General features: G+C 40.7%; 1 protein-coding gene across 3 annotated transcripts; it reads left to right on the forward strand.

The window, feature by feature from the left end:
* Window positions 1-202: 202 nt before the first annotated feature.
* On the forward strand, window positions 203-22,927 carry top2b (DNA topoisomerase II beta). Of its 3 annotated transcripts, XM_015013160.2 has the most exons (37): window positions 203-735; window positions 2,735-2,830; window positions 3,388-3,552; window positions 4,177-4,267; window positions 6,766-6,829; window positions 7,679-7,824; window positions 8,160-8,257; window positions 9,316-9,528; window positions 9,722-9,895; window positions 9,967-10,068; window positions 10,195-10,332; window positions 10,419-10,557; window positions 10,667-10,824; window positions 11,924-12,049; window positions 12,128-12,238; window positions 12,322-12,427; window positions 12,509-12,618; window positions 13,419-13,511; window positions 13,606-13,720; window positions 13,800-13,921; window positions 14,292-14,440; window positions 14,952-15,183; window positions 16,037-16,171; window positions 16,353-16,553; window positions 16,650-16,845; window positions 16,925-17,016; window positions 17,121-17,276; window positions 18,006-18,089; window positions 18,498-18,692; window positions 18,776-18,893; window positions 18,974-19,132; window positions 20,422-20,632; window positions 20,711-20,793; window positions 21,502-21,597; window positions 21,674-21,814; window positions 21,897-21,982; window positions 22,454-22,927. In XM_015013160.2, exons 2-37 carry the CDS (start codon window positions 2,804-2,806, stop codon window positions 22,616-22,618), a joined length of 4,797 nt encoding a protein of 1,598 aa, XP_014868646.2. In that variant the 5' UTR covers window positions 203-735; window positions 2,735-2,803; the 3' UTR covers window positions 22,619-22,927. The 3 variants fall into 3 exon arrangements, with proteins under 3 accessions (XP_014868646.2, XP_014868645.2, XP_014868647.2); XM_015013159.2 differs by lacking the exon at window positions 2,735-2,830; XM_015013161.2 differs by lacking the exons at window positions 203-735; window positions 2,735-2,830; window positions 3,388-3,552; ... (1 more) ...; window positions 6,766-6,829; window positions 7,679-7,824 and adding an exon at window positions 9,075-9,100 and having other exon boundaries at window positions 8,199-8,257.
* Window positions 22,928-23,160: the final 233 nt, after the last annotated feature.

Genomic DNA, 23,160 nt, shown 5'->3' on the forward strand with positions numbered 1-23,160 from the left:
TCACTGTTTTCCTTCAAACTGTTTTAGTTCCCCAAAGTCAAAAGTCCGTAGAAGTCGAAGAAATACTGTATATCATAAGCTCGGCTTTTTGCCGCCATCTTGCGTTGAGAAAAGAGCAACGGTTAACTTAAGCAAAGAGTTCCTATTGGTCAAAATACCGGCGCTTTTGAAAAAGCGAGCATCTGATTGGATAATTTCCCTGCAAGACGATTTGCCGTCTATGTTGCAGATGGCGGAGCCGGACATCGGGCGCTTCTGTTAGCTAAAATGCGTTTTTATTATTAAATGAAACAAATATTTAATGAACTGTTTTCCAGAGGCTTTTAGTGAATGTAATATTTTATTACTCATCGCGTGTTTGTGAAATTTGACACCTATTTAAGTCGTTTGTTTTGTACAGTATTTATTATTGAGCCTTTGAGCCCGGTTAGCATCTTTGTTGAAAGTTTAGGCCTACGGTACCACCGCTGGTCGATTTTAACAATAGCTTCGATAAGCTGCGATTCTTTGCTTGTTTTGATTCATTCCCGGGATTAGGTTTCAAGCTGCAGAAGATAAGAGTATGGATAATACACAAGTTTTTGTATCTTTTAGCATGTAATACCCTTGCAAAGTTGACGGGCTTTTAATTTGACTGGAGCTGAAGACATTTTGCGAGCTGCATCATAAACAAATTAAGGATCACAAAGGAAGATGTCCAACGGCGCCGCAGGAAACGGGGGGCTGGCTTGGATGGTAAGTTAGTTCAGGATTAGACCAACGTAGAAACTTGGAATTTTTTTCTGTTTTGTGTTTTTACGTTTAGAAGTTTTACTATAACCTAAAGCTGGCTCAGTCTGAGCTGAAAATTGCGTTTAAATGTCCCAGGCAGTCTGAGGGGTTCTCCCACTGTCCCCTGCCCGGCTTCTGTGTCCGTTTAAAGGTCCAACGTGGATCCCCAGGCCGGAGCCGAGTAACATTAAATACCCTGGGTGTTTTTTTTTTTTTTTTGCCGAGCTAACTACAAATGTAACCCAAGTGTCGTAGAGACAGTGAGGAATAACATACGAAGCTGAAGTTAGGTTCCGATTCACCACCGGTATAAAAAGCTTTTTCACTGCGTTTTGGGATTTCTGGATTATTGTTTTTGTTCACATCAGTTCAAAATCTAAACCATTCTAAACTGATGTCAGATTCTTTCTGACAGTTTGCCAGTTGTAATACGTTTACTTGTTTCGAAAACACTAAGAAGAGCAGTAGTTTTTGGCATTTAGATCATTTTAGACGAGGTTCTGTCAGCATTTGTATTTTTTCCATTTTTTATTTATACTGTAATGAACACATGTTTTGCTTTGTACTCTATTTGAAACTCATAGGCACATACCAGATTAACTGTATTCATATTTTGGCATTTCTATGAAAGTAAGCTCAACTATTTCAAAATTATGAATTTATAGTAATTTTGGGGGGAACAACATGGAGCTACTCCTCAAGGGAAGTATTAAACCTATCATCCATCTATTCATGTATAGAACTACCTATTAATGTACTATAATGTGTATTAGTAGGATAATTTTCTCGTAGTGGATAAGGTACCAAAACTGGATCCTACCCAGTGGCCTAATTAAAACACCCAGACTATCATCTGTGAAAGCCTTGATCTTTTTGGAACCCAAAATATTTTTAAAAACATTTATGGAAATCTTTACTGTAAAGAAAAAATGGATTTTAAGGGAGTAAGAAGTTTGTTTGAGGTCTTTTTGCATGGAGTTGTGTGCATGCATGGATTCTCTCGGGGTATTCCTGCTTCCTGACTGAGATTAATTGGTGTCTCTAAATTGTTCTTAGGCATGCGTGTGTGTGTGTGTGTGTCAGTCAGTCATTGTTTGCCCTGCGACAGAGACCTGTCCAGGGTGTCCCCTGCCTTTTGCCCAAGTACTTTAGTGGGGGTCAGCGGGTATAGATGATGGATGGGTGGGTGGGTTTCAGGACTACTGTTACCAAGTTACCCACCTTAAATGGGATCTAGCATGACAGCTGTAATTTTGTGTATTTATTTGTATTTTTATTAAAACTTATATCCAAGTCCTGGATTGGTCTATAATTAGGACATAATCCTAAGATTCATATTTTTTTTCTGAAATTGAAAACGTATTTATTTTGTAAGTCTACAGAAATGTTATTTAAACACTTTAAAACAGAATAATCCCGTCTAATATCTGAACACTCAAAGTTCTGCTTGTTACAAGCTGGTGGTTTTGCCAATAAAGGCATCGAAATAGAACATTTTCTTCTTTTTAACTCCTGAAGATAATGTTTATCAAATCATAAACTGTATTAAGATAGTTGTTTAAAAAAAAAAAAGACCAGTTCTGGTCATTTCAGGTATTTTAGATTTTAATCTCAAACAAACCCAAAAACAATAAAGTTTTCCTAATGGTAGTGAAGCTGCCCTTTACTCCAGTGCTGAATTAGATCCTACCTTCAGTGTCTTTAGCTGAACGTTGAATTGTTGTTGATTTATTACAATTTAATTGTCATTAGTGGAACACTGTGTGCTTTGATCTTTGCATTTAAGCAGTGTTTAAATTGATGCTGTTGCTTTTAATCTCTGCAATACTTGAAGCTTCATGTAGCAGCTAAACACAGATCTATATATAAACTCATATTTTGTAGACCATTTATTACAATCTAGAGAGTGATGCTTGGAAGAAACAGGAAAAAAAACATCAATCCATTGTCTATACCTGCTTAGCTGTGAAGCGTCGCAGAACGTGGCTAGTGCCTTTCTCCAGCGCTCTTTGGACGAGAGGTGGGGGACACCATGGACAAGAAGCCAGTGCACCAAACGGTAAAACAGATACACACACAGTCACTCCTAAAGGCCATATTCAGTTGAGGAAATGAAATGTTGTCATAACTCTGATATCATCCAAGAATCTTGAAACAATGGCTGTAGATGGTGATGCTGTGGGCAGGAAGGATCTCCAGTAGCAGTCAGTTTTGCAACCAATCTGAAGAGGGCTTTAACTGAAGATTGTTGCTGACCGTCTCATTACCTTTATGACATGCTAACAGCTCAACATCCAGGAAACAGACAGTTTTCCACTGCAGCATGTCTTCTGCTCCTGCTGCTCCTCTTTAAATCTCCTCCTGGCTGTTTTGTTAACACAGCTGGGCAGACAGAAATAACCTCAGATTTTTTTTTATTTTTTATTTTTTGGACTTTGGGAGCAGGAAGGAGCAGGAGCACCAGCGGAGGACCCTGGTATTTTCAGAGAGAACAGGCAGACTCCATACAGTTGATTGTTATCAAAGGCAGTTTCTACCTTTATTCTAGTTTGTTTGTCTGGTTTAGAAATATTTCCAGTATTTAAATCCTCTGTGTTCTGATAATGTCTTAAACAGGAGGCTGCTAATGGCAGAGGAGACATTGGAAAGATTGATGGAGGGAAGAAAGACAAGGCAGGCTCCAAGCTGTCTGTGGAGCGAGTGTACCAGAAGAAGACTCCTCTGGAGCACATCCTCCTGCGTCCTGACACATACGTTGGCTCCCTGGAGCCCGTCACTCAGGTGAGCTGCTGATGCTCTGCTTTCTCACTGGCTCTCAGTGACCCTGTCACCACCTCTGAACCAATCAGGGCCCTCAGAAAATTAAGATCAAAACAACGAAAAGACGAGCAGCAAGCTATTCTTCTCCTGTCCTTTTTTTCCCTCAGTTACAAATTCCCAAACTGGTTCCCAACCCCTCCCCTCTCACACACACACACACACACACACACACACACACACACACACACACACACACACACACACACACACACACACACACACACACACACACACACACACCATGTGTTTCATTTCAGAATATTTCTGACTTTTCAAGAGGGAAAATTCATGTAATGTCTATTAAAGCAGTTTTTTAAAAAGCAATCTACTGTATCATGGTGGCATATAAAAAAATGATTGAACAACGCAAAAGGTTCTGTGATGGTTGGCTATTTAACAAAGTCTCTTAACACAGAGTCTTATGTCTCAGGTCCATTTGTCAGTTTTAGACAGTAAAACCTGATTATGAGAAATTGTGTCAATTCACCTTAAATAGTTCCTTTCCGCTGCCTATGAACACAATTGACTCTTTGAGTTGGATGTTTTCTGTTTCTTTTTATTCATTTAACCTTTGTACTTTTTCAGCAAATGTGGGTGTTTGATGAAGATGTTGGAATGAACCAGAGGGAAATCACCTACGTTCCTGGACTCTACAAAATCTTTGATGAAATTCTTGGTAAGAGAATCTGAGGTGTCGTTTAGAGTTACCCTCCCAAACGCAAACTCTGTTTTATTTTTACCTGCCAGCTTTTATCTAGTCTGTCATTTTAATTGCACAGCTCAACAACATGAACAGTGTTAGGGTGTAATGAAGCATGTTGCAATAAGCAATTAATCACATGACAAATTAAAATGAACTCGATAATTTCCAGTCTTATAATTAATATTTTTTTGAAGATCAATTTTGTTTACAGACATCACAATCCATTTTATTTATGATACTGGTTTTGTGTGGTTTTTATTTTTATTTTATTAATTTTTTTTAGATGGCTTGTCTTGTTTTGGATATTTAAAACATATTCCAGTTCCAGTGTTAAGTGTTCTTTACAAAATTAAACTTTATTCCTTTTTGAGGGGGTAAACTCTCATTATTATTCCATTGTCAATATTTTACTTGAAAATGTTGTCAAAACAACAATATTATTGTTTATCACAATAATTACTGGCACAATTTATCATCCAGTAAAATTTGTTTTCATGACAGGCCCAGATGGGCTTAATTTTATTGCCAGCAATTTAAACATTGTGTTCGTTTGGTTTTTTCTTGTTGTATATCAGTTTCACTGTGAAATGATCTCAGGTTTATGACTTGAACAGTGAGTCTTGGTATCAGCTGCAGCTGTTTCATTTTCCCACGCCTCAGAAGTGATGGAATGTGGAAATCCCTTTAAAATTAGCTGCAGTTCCCTTCCTATGGACTTTAAAATGACTGTGAATAAGTTCTAAAGTGTGACAGAGTGCTCAGGTATGGTTTTATTGCAGAGAGTCACTGTTTTTATTTCAGCCATGAAAAGCTCAGCAGCTGTTGGAACCCTCACAAAGCAGCTGGGGTAGAGTTCACATTAACATTTGAGCTACACAGACGAGGAAATGTCTCACACCGGACAATTTACAGATCCAGAGGACAAGTTACTCACATAGCTCAGCTGTGTATCTAATTAATAGAGGACATTGTAGTGACCTCTAACATTTTAATATTTTACACTATATTTTAAACAGAGAGATGTTTATACATACAATAAATTATAGTTGCTGCTGTTATGTTTGCAACTCAGGTGTCTTATTAGTTGTCAGGTTTTTAAAAAAAAAAAATGCAACGAAATAATTTCAGGCCCGTCTCCATTTTGACAGATTACAATTTACACTTTCGATCATACTTGGTGCAGAAGCCACAGACATTACGCATTTACGCACAAAGTGCATGGTGAAGGTAAAATCCTTTCTGAATATCATCTCTGACAAGGACACTGAACTAAATGCATCTTGCTGACCAGGAGTTGACAGCCTGAAGGAGTTACGGTCAGCATGCTCTGGAGCGCGTCTGGTTCTAAAGTACATTCCACACTTTGGCTGAAGAGACGTGTTTAACGAGCACATAGTACATACAGAACAGAGAAAAATGCATTCTATGTTGTGTTAATCTATTTATATTCTAAATAGAGGAGCAGGCAGTTTATCTTTCTGAGGAAAGAATTTAAGGTGCAGAAGTTAATTAGACTTCTGCACTTCTGCTCCACTCAGTAGCAGTGGAGATAGAATCCTTTTTATCACACATCCTAGATGGTTTGCTCTCGACTCATCCTGAAGTTACTAGTGACAAAATGGAGCTGGAAGATGTTAAAGCTGAAAACAGGAGAAGTAACTCTACTTACCCAAACGGGGGTCTGAAAATGAAAACAGTAAAACTTTTTTTTAAAGGTCTTATTGGCTTTAGTGGCCTTTATTTGATTGTGAATTGACAGGAAAGATGGTACTGAGAGAAGGGGAAGACATGCAGCAAAGGTTGCCAGGCCGGGAATCAAATCTGCGATGGCCACGTCGAGGACCAAGGCCTCCATATGTGGGTTGTGCTTAACCCCTGTGCCACCACAGCACCCCGAAAGCAGTAAAACCTTAATTAAAATAACGTGTGGCTTAATTCAGCCTGGAGCCTAGAGTTGGGTCGGACTCAGACACAATGTCCATGGACTCGGTCCGGGTCGGTTTAGAGTTTTTAGATCCGATCTAAACTCTAGCTCACATTTCTCCTTCAGTCACTGTCCAGGAGGAAGTTGGCTTGAGGTGGTGAGACACTCATAGTTTAACTGGAGTCGATTCATTTTGATATATGTAGCTATTGGGGCCACAGTCAACGGTTCTTGATGATGGACAGCAGAAAAGTGTACCTCTGTTACAGCTTCTGGAGAGGGTGTTTTTTTACCAAACACAAAACAGAAATCCTCCAACCGCTAAAATATGACACCACTCCGTTTTTGTTTCCATTTCGTGAAGAAGGAAGTTGCGCTCAGTGTCTTCCTCAAAGGTTTTCATGGCATTTCCTTCAGTGGTTCTTGGTGCAGCACCACCACAGGCGAGTGGGGAAACAGGTTTTTCAAGAGGTTTGGTTGGTTTGACACAGAGCAGAGAGAAAGAGAACCACTCTACATTCTAAATGTTGTTTTCTTCTTCTGACAGTCAATGCAGCAGACAACAAACAAAGGGACAAGAACATGACTACCATCAAGGTCAACATTGACCCGTGAGTATCTCCATTACTTTATTAACATAAGCGGTTTTGTGTCAGTAAGGGGGCAGATCTGTTTGTTGAAGGAAAACTGTTGTACCATCTGTCATCAGCTGTGCTCTCTGGTCAGTAGCTGTAATAACTGCTGCTGTGCCAGGTGTGTCCTCATCTGACTCTTGAGCTGCCTGATGAATAATCTCATTAAACCTGCCTCATCCTGGTCTCTGCAGCTGATATGCTTACACAGAGATGATGATAATGATGCTGATGCTTCTTTTCTACTTTTCCAAGCCTGCATGGTGGATGTGAACACTTTAAATTGTCTTTAATCTGGACACAAAGACCTTTTAATTTTATAGTAGTAATGTCTCCCTTTACCCAGAGACATTATGCAACCGAGTTTTGAAAAGATCTGATTACTAACTACTTACCTTTCCAAATTTGCCCTGCAGCCACAAGTTGACCGTAGGGATGGATACTGAAATGTTCTGGTTTTATATCTCTGTGTGTTGCTTTTTTAGATTCTGTTATAAAACTAAAGACAGGAAGATGATCTCAAGGCGCAGCAGATGCATTGTTTAAGAATGCTCCTCTTGTTTTAATTAAAATACTTTAAAAATGTATTTCTGTGCAAGAAGGAGTCATCTTGTGAACTATAAATTTGTTAGATCCTACCCTGATCACAATTTTTTGTTCTCCATGTAAGGATTTGACTGCCATAACTGTTTAAGTGTTTTCACAATTTGCTGAATGAATCTCAGAGGATTTTGTTTATGGTAGCAATTCCAGATTATTACTACTATTATTAAAAGTGAATCTTGCAATGGATGATTGAGTGATTTTTTTTTTCCCTGTCTTCCCCAGTGAGTCCAACACCATCAGCATCTGGAACAACGGTAAAGGCATTCCTGTGGTGGAGCATAAGGATGAGAAGATGTACGTCCCAGCTCTCATTTTCGGCCACCTGCTCACCTCCAGCAACTACGATGATGATGAGAAGAAGGTCACAGGTAAAACATCAGTCAGGACAGGGATGGTCCAGTCAAAGCAATTCTTTCATGAGTCAGTTCATCCAAATCCACCAAGATTCTCAACTTTGTATAAATACTAAATATAAGGCTGCAGCTAACAACAGCAATTCAATCTATTAATTATTCTGATGATGAATTAATTAATGGCACGCTCTACAGATTTTTCATTTTAGCATTTTTTTTTAATTCAGAATTATAAATACATCTTTGCTCCATTTTGTTTTTCTTGCCGTACTGCCTGCATTACTGGATCTAAGCTTAGCTGAGCCATGAAAGTTTAACTGGATCAGTTCTGACTGTTGGTCTGTGTCCAGGTGGAAGGAACGGATACGGTGCTAAACTCTGCAACATCTTCAGTACCAAGTTCACAGTGGAAACTGCCTGCAAAGAGTACAGACACAGCTTCAAACAGGTGGGCTGCAGGGGAGAGAGCTCTGGTAATGTTAGCATCTAGAAGAGTGATGCCTTCACAGGCACACACACACACAGACACACACCATCCCTAGAAGGAAAAACAGTCCTTGAAAATGAGGGTTAATCATAATCTATATAATTACTATGTTCTCCAAAAACATCACAATCTAATCTTTTTCAGAAATCGTCCAGCAGTAAGAAGTGATTTTAATTTTGCTTCAAAATGTAACTGGTATGAAAATGTAATAATTAGTTTTTTTTAGCTAGTCAGTGACAAAGCCAATCAGAGAGCAGAATGGGGTTTGGAGCAGTTCATTAAAACTCCTCTCCACAGACATTTGTTCACACAGTTTGGACTGGCAGTTTGTGGCCTTCAACCATCGTCACTATGAAACAGTCTGACATGAATGATTTTTAAGCAGACTCTGGACTCCACCGTTGCAGTGGATGGAGATTTTTATCCCCAGACTACATTAACATCCCACTAACAGCAGCCTAGAGAGACTAAAATGTGACAGTTTTTCTCTCAAAAATCCATAAATGTCTTCAGCCACTGTGACCGGAGCAACACCAGCAGGCTTTCAAACCTCAGTGAAAATACTGATTCATTTTCAGGGTCTTGTCGGTTGTTTGCCTATGTGGTCCTTGAATACTTTTACAATAGTTGAATACTTTCTAGTTTTTCTGCTGTCATTATAAGACAGTTCTTAAAGACAATGTTTAGTTTATTCCTTTATCTAATTTTAGCCCATTTTGAAGCAGTATCTTCCCCGGTGGCTTTTGATTTGTGAGTGAAGTAACTGCTGTTTTTGTAGGTGTCTGAAATGCTGTCAGATTTAAGGTAAGACTGTTCTTGTCACAATTTGGTGGCAGCACAGCTGTGGGCTTCACGTGGTGATTTCCTCTCTATTTATGAGACATGGACAAATTGCACATTATAAGTCTAGGGTGTGTAAGAATTGTGCACCTCAATGTGTAGGCAGGTTTAACATGCTGTGTGTCAAAGTTGTTTGCAGAAACAACAGGTGTGTTACAGTGTGTGTGACCCCTCTTCAGACATGGCAGAACAATATGACCAAGACATCTGACCCCAAGATCAAATTCTTCGACGGAGAAGACTTCACCTGTGTGACGTTCCAGCCAGATCTAGCCAAGTTCAAGATGGACAAGCTGGACAAAGATATCGTAGCCCTTCTCACCCGCAGAGCGTATGATGTAGCCGGCTCCTGCAGAGGAGTTAAAGTCTCTCTGAATGGCAAGAAGCTGCCTGTAAGTCTCTCTCAATGTAGATTCCTCTCTGGATCTTTCTTTCACCACATCTATCTGTCTAATAATTGAATGTTGTTTATTCCTGCTTAGCTGACTATATGTATTCACACTCCAAGTAGTCCTTTCCTTTCCATTTGTGAGCACAGCAGATGTCTGATGATGTGCGCTCTATCTGTCCTCTCGTTCATTAAAGGTGAACGGTTTCCGCAGCTATGTGGATATGTACGTAAAGGACAAACTGGATGAGACGGGCGTTCCCCTGAAGGTGATCAATGAAACTGTGAATGAACGCTGGGAGGTTTGCCTCACCATGAGCGAGAAGGGTTTCCAGCAGATCAGCTTTGTGAACAGCATCGCCACCACAAAGGTATGGACATTTCAGATGGAAAACTGGAAAAGTTAAGAAAAAGATGGATTAACGCAGAGACTGTGTTTCAGGGCGGCAGACACATCGACTATGTAGTGGAGCAGATTGTAGCGAAGCTTATCGAAGTGGTGAAGAAGAAGAACAAGGCTGGAGTGTCAGTCAAACCTTTCCAGGTGGCTGCACAGAGTACTTTAGAGATTTAAGATCTTTAAAATCGTCTTCCCAATAATTTTAAAGGCATATTATTGGAAAGATTTGCCTTTAAAACAGTTTAATCTCCGTTTTTATTTGGCTATCAGGTGAAGAACCACATCTGGGTTTTTGTGAATGCACTGATTGAGAATCCAACGTTCGACTCTCAGACCAAAGAGAACATGACTCTGCAGACCAAGAACTTTGGCTCCAAGTGTCTTCTGTCTGACAAGTTCATACGAGCTGTAAGGATCGTTTGACTTACTTTCAGCTCCACACGCTTCTGATTCATGGTTTAGAGCTTAAAACGCCTCACCTTTGTCACCCACAGGCCACCAACTGTGGGATCGTGGAGAGCATACTGAACTGGGTGAAGTTCAAAGCTCAGACACAGCTGAACAAGAAGTGTTCTTCTGTGAAGTACAGCAAGATCAAAGGCATCCCTAAGCTGGATGACGCCAATGATGCAGGTGTGTTTTCTGGAACGATCTGCTGTCGTCTTTATCCGAACCAGCTGCATGGCTTCAAATCCCACATCTTTCCTCTGTATTAATTCATGTCGGTGTGTGTTGTTTGTAGGTGGCAAACACTCCTCTGAATGCACTCTGATCCTCACTGAGGGAGACTCGGCCAAGTCCCTGGCCGTGTCCGGTCTAGGAGTAATCGGTCGGGACCGCTATGGAGTGTTCCCACTGAGAGGCAAGATCCTGAACGTTCGAGAAGCAACTCACAAACAGGTGGGGGGCTCAGTGGGGACGCCTGCAGAATAAAACCCAGAGTGAATCATGTTCAGTGGCCAACAAGCTGGGAAAGGCCTGGTGAATTGTTTGGTAAAAATGGTCAAAATCATTGGGAAAGTATCGCCTTCAAAAACATCCTAAAAAGGAAAATACAATATAAGTTTAAGGGTAAATAAAACAGCCATACGAAAGTCAAATCATATGTCCAGCATCCAGCTGACCTAGAACAAAAAAATGACACCAAACACAGATCAACGCCTAGGTTCACTGTGTGATACACAGCACATTGGATCTTAATTGATACATTGGGAATAACAGCAAAGTCTGACCAAGGTCATCCAAGAATGGCATTAAACCAGTTGGGATTCCTCCTGGTGTTTTCTTTATTTATCATAAGTTAAGTATTGTAGGAAACTGAGATAAATAAGTCAGAGATTTCTACTGTCAGAATTTTGACAATGTTTACTTTTCTTACCTGCTGTTTGATTCCTTATGACATTTTTGTTTAGCTGTTACAGCCTATGTTGTGCTTCATAAACACTAATACTCAAACTAGCACCCCATCAGTAAATTCCTCAGTGACCAGTTCTAGTATTTACATTCTTTCTGGACATGTAGTAAATAATTAAGGTATTGATTTCTAACATTGTCTGCTGGTCCAGAATGATAACCCTGGTGGTAGGGGGCAGTATCGTTTATCATTTAATGGGAACGGCACTTCTCATATGAATGTTAATTAATCTTTTTCAACAAATTTTGATTAATGTAAAGAAAAAATAATACAGTTATCAGAAATATTATTTTTACTATTTCTACAATGTTTGTTCCACAAGAGCGTCAATAAACATCAGTAAAATTGAAACCAAGATTAAGTGTAGCTTCTGTGTGCAGCTCAGTGACATAAATCACATTTCTTTGAGTGAGTGGTGTCCTGAAGAAGCCTGTCTCAAATGAAAACGTTTCTCAACATCGTTTGTGCTTGTGGTGCTCCTCAAAATAGAAGAACAAAGAAATCACCTCAAACTTTAAGTGTAAAAAGATTTGAATAGATAAAAGTGCTGTAGTATTTGGAATGAAATTTTTTTCTGTTTACCAGATAATGGAAAACGCAGAGATAAACAACATCATCAAAATCGTTGGATTGCAGTACAAGAAGAGCTACGATGACCCAGAGTCTCTGAGGACGCTGCGCTACGGCAGGATCATGATCATGACTGACCAGGTGACTTTCCTCTGGACCTTACTGCTGAAAGGCTAACACCAGCTCTGCAAGTCATAACAACATGTTGTTTTCTAATAGGACCAAGATGGCTCCCACATCAAGGGTCTACTCATTAACTTCTTCCACCATAACTGGCCCTCCTTGCTGAAGCACACATTCCTGGAGCAGTTCATCACTCCTATAGTGAAAGTAAGATGTTTATGGATGTCATGGTGAACTTCAGAGCATGTTAGCAGATGCATGCAGGTGAATGAAGGCCTTCTGCTCTGCAGGCGACCAAAAACAAACAGGAGCTGGCCTTCTACAGCCTCCCAGAGTTTGAAGAGTGGAAGAAACAAACAGAGAATTTTAAAACCTGGCATATAAAATACTACAAAGGTTTGTTACCTTTAACTCAGTACCCAAGCAAACAATCTTGTTTGATTACGTTTTAATTTGATAATCCAACCCATGTTTCAGGTTTGGGAACAAGTACAAGCAAAGAGGCAAAGGAATACTTTGCAGACATGGAGAGGCATCGAATCACCTTCAGATACAACGGTGCTGAGGACGACGCTGCCATCACTCTGGTAGGTTTAACCTGACTGTCTGCTGCTGCCGCTGCTGCGCAAAGAATAACTAGGCTGGTAAAAACTAAGGAGGCACTGACCCACCCACTTTTCACTTCCAATACTGATACAGATATCTGAGGTCTAGAACTGGTCTAGAACAGAAAAACAGCTGAATTGACTTAAAACTCTACTCCTAATTCCACTGACTGACCAAATTATAGTTTCTGTTTTTACATATTTTAAGCTACTGGTGGATTTAAGTGTGGTGTACTGCAGAGTTATCAAATCAATTTGTAAGTCTGAATTGACTTAAAACATTAATTTTTTTTTAACACAGACATAAACATACTGACTTACAAATGTAAGTTGGTATGTTTACTGCTGTCCTGGTGCAGCACACTGTACTGGTGTGCTGCACCAGGACAGAACACTTAAATCCACCAATAACTTCACAAGCTTGGTCAAACATGTAAAAACATCTTTAATTTGTTCAGTCAGTGGAATTGGGAGCATAACAGCCAATGGAAAATTAAATTAATTCTACTTTGGTCAAACGTAAAAATAAACTACACCAAACCTTCTTTCAATCTACTATAAGATAAATAATAAAGCATGACATCACCCAGAGCATAAAGCATAGAATTAGACTGAATAGATCTGCCCTCATTTACAAAGCATATTGTGACTAACACCCGATATAGAGTGTTTTTCACTATCTGGATCGATCCACGTGTTGATATCAGATGGGTGTATCTCTAGTTAAAAATCCAACAGGTGTTGTTGGTGAGAGCTAGCTAACAATGACTGTGTGTGTCCAGGCCTTCAGTAAGAAGAAGACAGATGACAGGAAGGAGTGGCTGACCAACTTCATGGAGGACAGACGGCAGAGGAGGATGCACGGCCTGCCGGAGGTTGGCATCGTCGTTCAGCTGCTCTATGAGCTACACACACTCAGACTCAGTAAAAAACAAACAAACTGGCTGTAACAATAATTCTCTTTTTCAGCAATACCTTTATGGAACTCAGGCCAAACATCTGTCGTACAATGACTTCATCAACAAGGAGCTGATTCTGTTTTCCAACTCAGACAATGAGCGGTCCATCCCATCCCTGGTCGACGGTTCGTCAGCATTCTGCCTCTGAGCTTTAACACGATGTTAGGATTATGTGTGATGAGCTGGACGTGTGTGTTGTTTTAGGCTTGAAACCGGGTCAGAGGAAGGTTCTGTTCACTTGCTTGAAGAGGAATGACAAGAGAGAAGTGAAGGTGGCCCAGCTGGCTGGTTCTGTGGCTGAGATGTCTGCCTACCATCATGGAGAGGTAGAGGCAACTCATGGAATAAGCAAGGTTATGTTGTGAAGCATTAACCTGCTTCACAACAAACTTCAGTGTATTTTATTGGGATTTTAAAGCATAACTATGAAGTAAAAAGATGGTGAGCAGAGTGGGAGAACTGTCTTCCATGTTTCTGATGCTGCATACTTCTCTTGCCTTACCTTACCTTCTTTAACATTTTTCATCCTTAACGACAAGAGTTTTGGAGTTCACGACTCTTACTTTAGCTGTGCATCACTGCAGCTCTTGACTCTTCCTATTCACTGAAACATGAGCATGAGCCAGGAGTCATGACTAGCCTGTAGTCTGCAGTGGTGCTCAGTAAGTCAGCTTCTACTTCCCGTCTGCCTTGCAGCAAGCTCTCATGATGACCATTGTGAACTTAGCCCAGAACTTTGTGGGCAGCAACAACGTGAACATCCTGCAGCCTCTGGGTCAGTTTGGTACTCGCATTAATGGAGGCAAAGATGCTGCCAGCCCCCGTTACATCTTCACCATGCTCAGGTAAGGCAGTAATTCTGATCTTTTTTATGTCCTGTTTGTTTATTAAAAGATCCATCACAAACAGTTACCTGGTTGTGATTTATGATACAACATGCCATAAATATTCCATTACAGCATAATGACTGACTGGAACGCAGGATTTATTGGTTAGAATATTACAACAGTAATATGTTCTGTCTGCACTAGATCAGAGAGGGTTGGATGTGTTGGAATGACAGGTGTGAAATCAGTAGATGCAGAATTACATTCATGCAATATTAATATAATATTTCACAATAATATTGCCATTCCATGATTTCTTAATATGGAGCAGCAGTAGTGTGTGTATCTTTGTTTAGTCACAGCCTTCAGACTGATTGAGTCACTGAGGCTGGCTGGATTCATGACTTTAGTCACTCGGTATTTTATTGAAATATGTTATTAAATGAGTTTTGAGTTTTCTCCACACCCAGAAAGAGACTAGACATGTTCCTGTTCTGCCTGGTTTCCTAATTGTCTTTTCTCCCTCCAGCCCCCTGGCCAAGCTGTTGTTCCCAGCGGTGGATTTCAATCTGCTCAAGTTTCTGTACGATGACAACCAGAAGGTGGAGCCAGAGTGGTACATTCCCATCATCCCCATGGTGCTGGTGAACGGAGCTGAGGGCATCGGGACAGGCTGGGCCTGCAAGATCCCAAACTACGACCCCAGAGAGATCGTTAACAACATCAACAGAATGCTCAACCACCAGGACCCCTTACCCATGGTAAAACTAAACACAACAGACAGAAAGAAACTATTACTGTTTTTTTTTTTTAAGAGAAACCATTGGACTTTGACCAAATGTGACTCCTATCAATCAAAGCAGTTCAGGTCAAACAGATAAACTATATTGAGCATTTAATGACACAACAAGCTGATTATTTGCAGAAAAGATTTTAAAAATGGCAGTAACCAACATTTGAGAAGATATCTTAGGATTTATAGGATCTCCAAGTCCGTTAGTCTTGGGATGTTATTTTAAACATCAGCAGTAATGTGGAAATTGTTAATATGGTTCTTGACAGTACCAAATATTATTTATGTATTTTATTTTTTGTTGTATATTTTCGTCAAGATATTTGTATTTTTTCTGAAACAAATGTAAGTCAAACGCTCTGGAAAAAACCAGGTAACTACAGTGTATCCTAGGAAACAGGCAACATATTGTCAGTAATTTTTTTCTTTCTGGTTCTGTCAGGAAACATTGCTACTATAGGGTTGCACTGATCGATTGGGCCTTATTTTTAACATTTTGTGTGACCAGTGATTCTTAGATTTGAAGCCAATCTTTTCTGTAAATCAGCTCTGCTGTGAGAGAGGGCTGACTGACTGACTGACCCCCCACCAGGTTACAGTTAACTCCAGTCATCCACTGTTGTCAACTTACTGGCACTTCACACCCCTCTGACACCGTCAGTTATGAAAAAGATGGTTTTGGCCAAAATCAATATCAGTGGATGAGACTTTTTAAAAATCAGTGCTCGGCCAGTTCGGTGCAGCTCCAAAGAAAGACCATTTCTTCATCAGCTGTTCCCAGACTAATACTTGTATGTTTGCTTGTTGTGTTGTGAACCCAGCTTCCCAGTTACAAAAACTTCAAAGGGCTGATCCATGAACTGGGCCACAACCAGTACCTGGTCAGTGGAGAAGTGTCTGTCATCGACAAAAACACCATTGAAATCACAGAGCTTCCCGTCCGGACCTGGACTCAGGTACAGCCAGGCTTCCTTTAGCTCATGTTCCTGAACCAGGAAGTGTTTTTGTCTCTGTGTGTCATTTGACGGGTGGGTAACAGAGTGGCTAGGCTTGCATGGCGGCTGCTGTGTGTTTAGTTGGTGGTGTGTGATTGACGCGTTCCTCCCAGTGATTGTGGCCCGTCTGTGATGTGTTCAGGCCTATAAGGAGTCTGTGCTGGAGCCCATGCTGCAAGGGACTGACAAGACTCCAGCTCTCATCTCTGACTATAAGGAGTATCACACAGACTCCACGGTAAAGTTTGTGGTGCGCATGTCTGAGGAAAAGCTGGCCCAGGCCGAGGCTGTCGGCCTCCACAAGGTCTTCAAGCTGCAGTCCAGCCTCACCTGTAACTCCATGGTAACCACAGCATCCCTGCCTTTCACAGACATTTTCCTTCTTTATGATCCTGATGTCACATGATGCCCAACACTGTAATGATGTTGGTACTTCTAGGTGCTGTTTGACCACATGGGCTGTCTAAAGAGGTATGATTCAGTCCAAGACATCCTCAAAGAGTTCTTTGAGCTCCGCCTGCACTACTACAAACTGAGGAAGGACTGGTTGCTAGGCAGCCTGGGGGCCGAGGCCTCCAAACTCTCCAACCAGGCTCGCTTTGTGCTGGAGAAAATCGAAGGGAAAATCTCCATTGGTGAGCTAGGGACTGTTGACTCAGTTAGAACTGTTTTCTGAAAGGAGCTGATTCCATTTCTTTTTTTTTTTCTCAACAGAAAATAAATCCAAGCGTGAACTCATCCGAATGCTGGTGCAGAAAGGTTACGAGTCAGATCCTGTTGCTGCTTGGTCCAAAGCTCAAGAGAAGGTACGGCAGAGCTCTAGAGTGACTCGTTCCTCTAGAGAGGTAGTAAACCAGATGTTGGGTGAGATTGAGGTGCTAGATGATGGAATGTTGGACTTCTCTGATAGGCTCAGGAAGAAGACGCTCCTGATGGGAATGAGAGCGACAGCTCGGTGGATTCCAGCTCCACTTCAGGTCCCAACTTCAACTACATTCTCAACATGCCTCTGTGGTGCCTGACTAAGGAGAAGGTGGATGAGCTGCTCAAGCAGAGGGACCACAAGGTACTACTTCTCCTCCTCGTTTTCCTCTGTCAGCTCATCTGTCTTTTCATCAGATTAGTTATGACTTTATGGTTTTAATAGTTCTACAGTTTTTTTCTTAGTTTCAAACATATTTATTTTTGACATAGTTTTCAATTCAGTTTTCTTTTCATTACTCCTTAACCCTTTGTTTGCTAGTTTAGTTCAGATTTCACTTGTTTCTGACATTCACTTTTTGCAGTGTCAGTTAGATACCAAGGGAAAGACTGAACCAAAAATAAATAAATCACAAACCATAACAAAGTCTAAGACTTGTTAATTTAGGACAAATGAACAACCATGTTAAAACCAATTTTAAGGTTGGTGGGATTTTCCCCTTTAATAAAGTCCCTCATACTTGATCTTGTTTTTATCTAAACATTTATATTCACACTAATACAAAATTGGACTCTGACACTTTCTCCCAACGTGCTGACATGACACTAGATGTGGATGGATCAACAGCAACATGGATTTCATGATTTATATACTGCCATCTGCTGGCACAATGTGGGACAGCAAGATTAAAAGAAAAACAACTACCTTGTTTCTGGTAGTAACAAATGTTTTTCTTTTACTTTTAGTTTTTGTTAGTTGTTAGTCATTAACTGTAACGGCCTTTTATTAAATATATTTGGTTTCAAAGAGAAATCTTAATCTCTTACTGATTAGCTGATCAGAGTTTGGGTGTGTTGTGTTGTGCTTGTGCAGAGAAGTGAACTGAATGATCTGCAGAGGAAAAACTCTGAGGATCTATGGAAGGAGGACTTGGCCGTCTTCATCGAAGAACTCGATGTAAGTCTTGTCTTCTGACCTTTTTTTTAATAATACTTAAACACAGACAGTTAAATCTGTGCCTTTGTTGATTTTCATTGTGTATCAGTAATCTGTTTTTAAGCTCCATTATCTCTGGTGTTTCTTTAGCTGATTTAGCTTGTGACCAGCAGGGGGAGCACTGACTCAATAAGTTTCACATGCCTGTTAGAAGCTAAATAACACTGGTTTAGAGCTGCAAGTGTTACATAACTTTTTGTGAAAAGACAACTTAAATATTTGTAATAAACATCTTTGATAGGAAATTTGTGATAATTTTTAAAGAACCGCCATTTTATTTCTGCTTTTAATACCTGTAGGTAAAAATTGTAACTTGTCTGTTGTGTTAATAACAGTTGTGCTAATTATTTTCTGTTTTTCCCTGGGCAGAATGTTGAGAGCCAGGAGAGAGAGGAGCAGAACGCAGGGAAGGCCATCAAGCTGGTGAAGGGCAAAGTGGGGAAGCCCAAAGTGAAGAAGATGAACCTGGAGGAGACGCTGCCCTCCCCGTTCGGCCGCAGGGTGGACCCGCCTACTCAGCCAATCAAGTCTGATGCTGCCAAGAAGTTGACCAAGAAGAAAAAGGTAATGACACTGGGGTTGTCTGTGGACATGCAGACGTAAAAACATCTGCCGTCCAGAACGGTCACAGACTGTTTTGTTGTCAGGGCGACTCTGATGCAGCTGTGAAGTTGGAGTTTGAAGATGACGGCGACGGAGTAACTGGAGAGAACGCTGTAGCCAAACCCAAAGCTCCACGAGTCAAGAAGGAGAAGAAGGAGCCAGGTCAGACCCAGAGCGCCACATGACATCCTTCCTGTCTGAAGGAAGAGCTCTGACTCCACTTCCTGTTTCCTGTTGCTCAGGAGCTCCCAGAGTGAGGAAGCCTCCAACTCCAAAAGGAGCTTCAGCTAAGAAGGTGAAGAAGAGAAACCCCTGGTCTGATGATGAGTCCAAGTCAGACAGCGACCTGGAGGACAATGAACCCGTCATTCCCAGAGAGACCAAGTCTCAGAGGGCCACAGGTAAACCACGCCACAGAGAGCTGCACCTGAAATAGCACCTGGTCTAATTCATTGTTTCCCTTCCATTTCAAAATGAAGAACTATTGCATAAAATCTCAATAAAACAACAGTAACAGTAGCCAGTTAGCTTAAAGTAGCGTAAATAGGAATTACAAAAATACATTCATTCAATAGAAACGCAGCAATTTTGAAAAGAGTTCATGAATGAGCCTGAATAAGACGTTGATGTCTCCTATTAACATATCTCATGTTAGTGTTTGCATCCATTGCAGCCATCATTTTCATGATTTACTGTGTAAACAGAGTCATTCATTTTATTTCATTTCTTTTAAATTGAAACACTGCAATTGTAAACTCATCTTTTTCCAACATTAGCTGAATATTGAAAATGTTTTCAGAACTGCAATATACTTTATTGATCCCTAACAGGAAATTTATTTGTTCAGAAACTACTTCCATCCATATTTATATTGGCAAATATAAATAAATGGTTAGTAATAAAAAAGTGATAACACAAGTGTGAAATTACAAGTAATTTAAATATGATCTAAATATAGAATAAATTAAATGATTATAATAATACGTTTTATTTATGAAACACTTTTTATGAAACTAAGATACTGTTCAGTTATAAAGATTAAAAATAACAAGAACAGCAACTGCAGGCAACCAGAAAAAATAGACAATAAAAGCAATTTCATAAAGATGGGTCTTGAGAATGGATAAATAAATTAAGAACAAATATGTGCATGGAAATATGAATCTGTAAACTTAAACATAAAGGCAGAGTTGGCCGTTGTAAAGTCTGATGGCTGCAGGCAGGAATGATCTCCTGTGGCTCCCATGTTACTGTGGTGCATTATGGTATATTGAGTCTCTGGCTGAAAGGTTTCCTGTATCTGGCAGCACATTATGCATCTTTTGTTTTTCACACATTTCTAACAGACTGTCCAGTGACAGCTGGACGGCCACATGGTGTGTCCTCAGTGTGTTTTAGCTCCAAAGCTGCCTCCGCTTGAGTATTCTGTCATCGTAACACATGAGAGCTCCTGCGTTGCACCTCCAGTCAACATCGGCCAACTTTGTTATCATGAGTGGTAGCGTTTGATCTTAATTCCCAGTGAGCACTTTGCTTTCAAACTGCCACCGGCCAAAAAAGAAGCCATTAGCTTTTGTCGGCTCCGGCTGTCTGATGCAACCCAAATGCAACTGAAATAATCAGAGCGCAACCACTGGAATCCATGGCAACCGTAATATGCTTTGACATGGATTCTGCTTTCATCCTCCAGCTTCCAAGCCAAAATACACGTTTGACTTCTCTGAGGAGGAGGAGGCGGACGAGGAGGAGAACGGAGACGACGACGTGGCCTCGTCCCCGGTGAGGTCAGTCAGAGACGACTTCGGCTTCTCAGACAACAAGGACCGTGATAGTGACCAAAATGAAGACGATGAAGAGGAGAACAACGAAGACTCCTTCTCTTCACCCATAAAGAAGCCCATGTAAGGTTTAGAAGTCATCTGATGACTCTTTCCTGCCCCGGTAAATCCTGCCAGCTAACCGTTTCTCCTCCTGTGAAGGCCCGCACCTGCAGCCAAGAAGAAGGAGAAACCCAGCATCTTCTCCTCCAAGTCAGCCTTCTCTGATAAGAGCAATGACAGTGGTGAGTTCCAGCAAATGTGCAGTCAGTCAATTGCATGAATTAAAATCACAAAATGAGGATGAGGTGGTTTTTCAGCCGTATCGACACAGAACTGCAGTGGAAACATTTTATTCACTTCACACAAGTCATATGATCAACAGCTGAATGTTACTACTGGTGGAAACAACAAAGACATTCATAGGAAGTAGTATTAGGATTAGGATGATGGTTTGTTTTTGTTTTTTTCGTACAGTGTACAGCTGACTCCACCAGAGCTCTCACAGCATCACGGTTCATAAAAAGTTGTGTCATGCCAAAGTCTTGGATCCATAAGTCTTCTATAAAATCACCAACTACAATTTACCCAAATCATCGCATACGTATCCACTCCCAAGTTGGCGGGGCTTATTGCTCCAACGCCTGAATATTGACGGCTCCTCTGATTGGCTGATAGATGATGAGCGCTAGCTCCATGGCTGAATTATGAATATATCTCGTATAACTGTTTACATCTGTAAGTGCCATGGTTTTTAATGACTCATTACATTAAAAACCATGGTATTCACGTGGGATTTTAATTTAATCTCTTATTTAATGTAAACACAACAAATCCAAACTGGTGTTTTTTCAACATTAGCAGAATATAGACAAAGATTTGTGCACATTTGAGATGGAAGTGCAGCTATTGCTGCATGTTTGCTGACGTGTTGGACCCTGTGTGCTCTGCAGACGGCTCCAAGTCGGACAGCGACAATGACACCGGCCCAAAGTTCTCCACCTACTCCAGCAGCTCAGCGTTTGACAAAGCTTCGCCAGTAAAGAAAGGTAACGCCTCAGAAGCATCCAGCAGAGGGTGCTGTAGCATTGTGTGCTGTGTGTGACTTTTTATTTTTATGTTCAGCTGCAGCTAAGAAGCAAGCTGATGCTCCCAAAGCTAAGAAACCAGGAGCACCTAAAGCAAAGAAACCAGACAAATCCATCTGGGACTCTGACTCTGATACTGGAGACACCAGCACCAAGAAGCCAACACCAGCTCTCAAAGGTACTGGGTTTTTAAGTTAAGATAGGCTGAAAACATCACATTGTTGGCAGTGAGGTCTGGTCACCATCTGGTGTGATTGCAGGTAAAGTTCGGGGGAAGAAGAGGAAGGGCTCTGGGTCTGAAGATGAGTACAGTCCGATGAAAAAAGCTCCAAAACCTGTGGGCAAAGTGAGTTTATCACATAACACAGCTACACTGTAGAAAAACACACTGACTGTCTGGTTGATGTCTGTAGATGTTGCTTCAGTATTTCTGCGTAATGTTCTTTCTTCATGATGCGTCTGGTTTGTTCTTCCTGCAGCAGAACAGAAAAGCTCTCTGGTCTGTTTCTCTCTATGTAACCATGGTAATCATAATTCAGGTTTAAAACAGTTTGGACACAACCAGCAATGACCAGCTTTACATCACAGACATAATTAACCAACAAATGTACATATCATCTTTAAGATACTGAAGTTTATTCAATTTGGAACTTTTTAAAAAATGCAAGAGAAGGTTCCCAAATGTGTTTAAATGCAACAGATTGTTTCTTTATTGCATTTGTCAGTTATGTGGTTTTCTAAAGGACCGAGACGACCTTCTCTGAAGAGCTTGTTGCTAAGCAGGCTTTTTTAAAGTCCCAATGTTTTCCCCGTGCAGAAGCCCCAGAAACCTCCGTCCGACGATGAGGATGAAGACGACGACGACAACAGCCTGAGCACCGCTAAGGGCCCGTCCCGCGAGCGGCCGGGCCGGGCCAGAAAGGAGGTCAAGTACTACCACGACTCTGAAAACGAGGAAGACGACGACGACATGTTTGATTAAAGTCCATCCTGATCCACCCTGCTTGTTTGGAAGGTTTCTCCTTCTTTGTTCCCTCAGACTTTTGTACATTTCTTGTTTTATTTTTTCATTAATGGTGGCGTTAAATGATTTTTAATGTGTAGGTGTTTTACACTTTTTATTAATATACATATACAGGTTTGTTTTTTTACGCTCATTGAAATGTTCTGTATTTGTCTGAAGCAGCTTTTAGGGGTTTAGAGCGCTGTTCTTTAGCACATTTTAACTGTTAAGATACTATGTAACTTTTTGAACATGAAGTTGAAAGTAAAGAATAAAATGTTCACAATTCTGGTCCGTCTCTTCTCTGACTTTTGACACTTATAACAGGAAGATAGCACGGTTGTCGCCTCCTAGTGGTCATAATGTTTACACTTGTTTTCTTTGATCTATTATCCAACTGACTTAACTGTTGTTGCCTGGTGGCAGTTTCAACAGTTAACAGCATCACTGCATTAAGATCAATATTGTTGAGCTCAACCCTTCACTAAAATATTAATGTTGGCTTAAATTTTTAGGGTCAT

This window comes from Poecilia mexicana, unplaced genomic scaffold (genome assembly GCF_051168715.1).
Source record: "Poecilia mexicana isolate PSO_F unplaced genomic scaffold, ASM5116871v1 scaffold_11, whole genome shotgun sequence".
Classification (NCBI taxonomy): domain Eukaryota; kingdom Metazoa; phylum Chordata; class Actinopteri; order Cyprinodontiformes; family Poeciliidae; genus Poecilia; species Poecilia mexicana.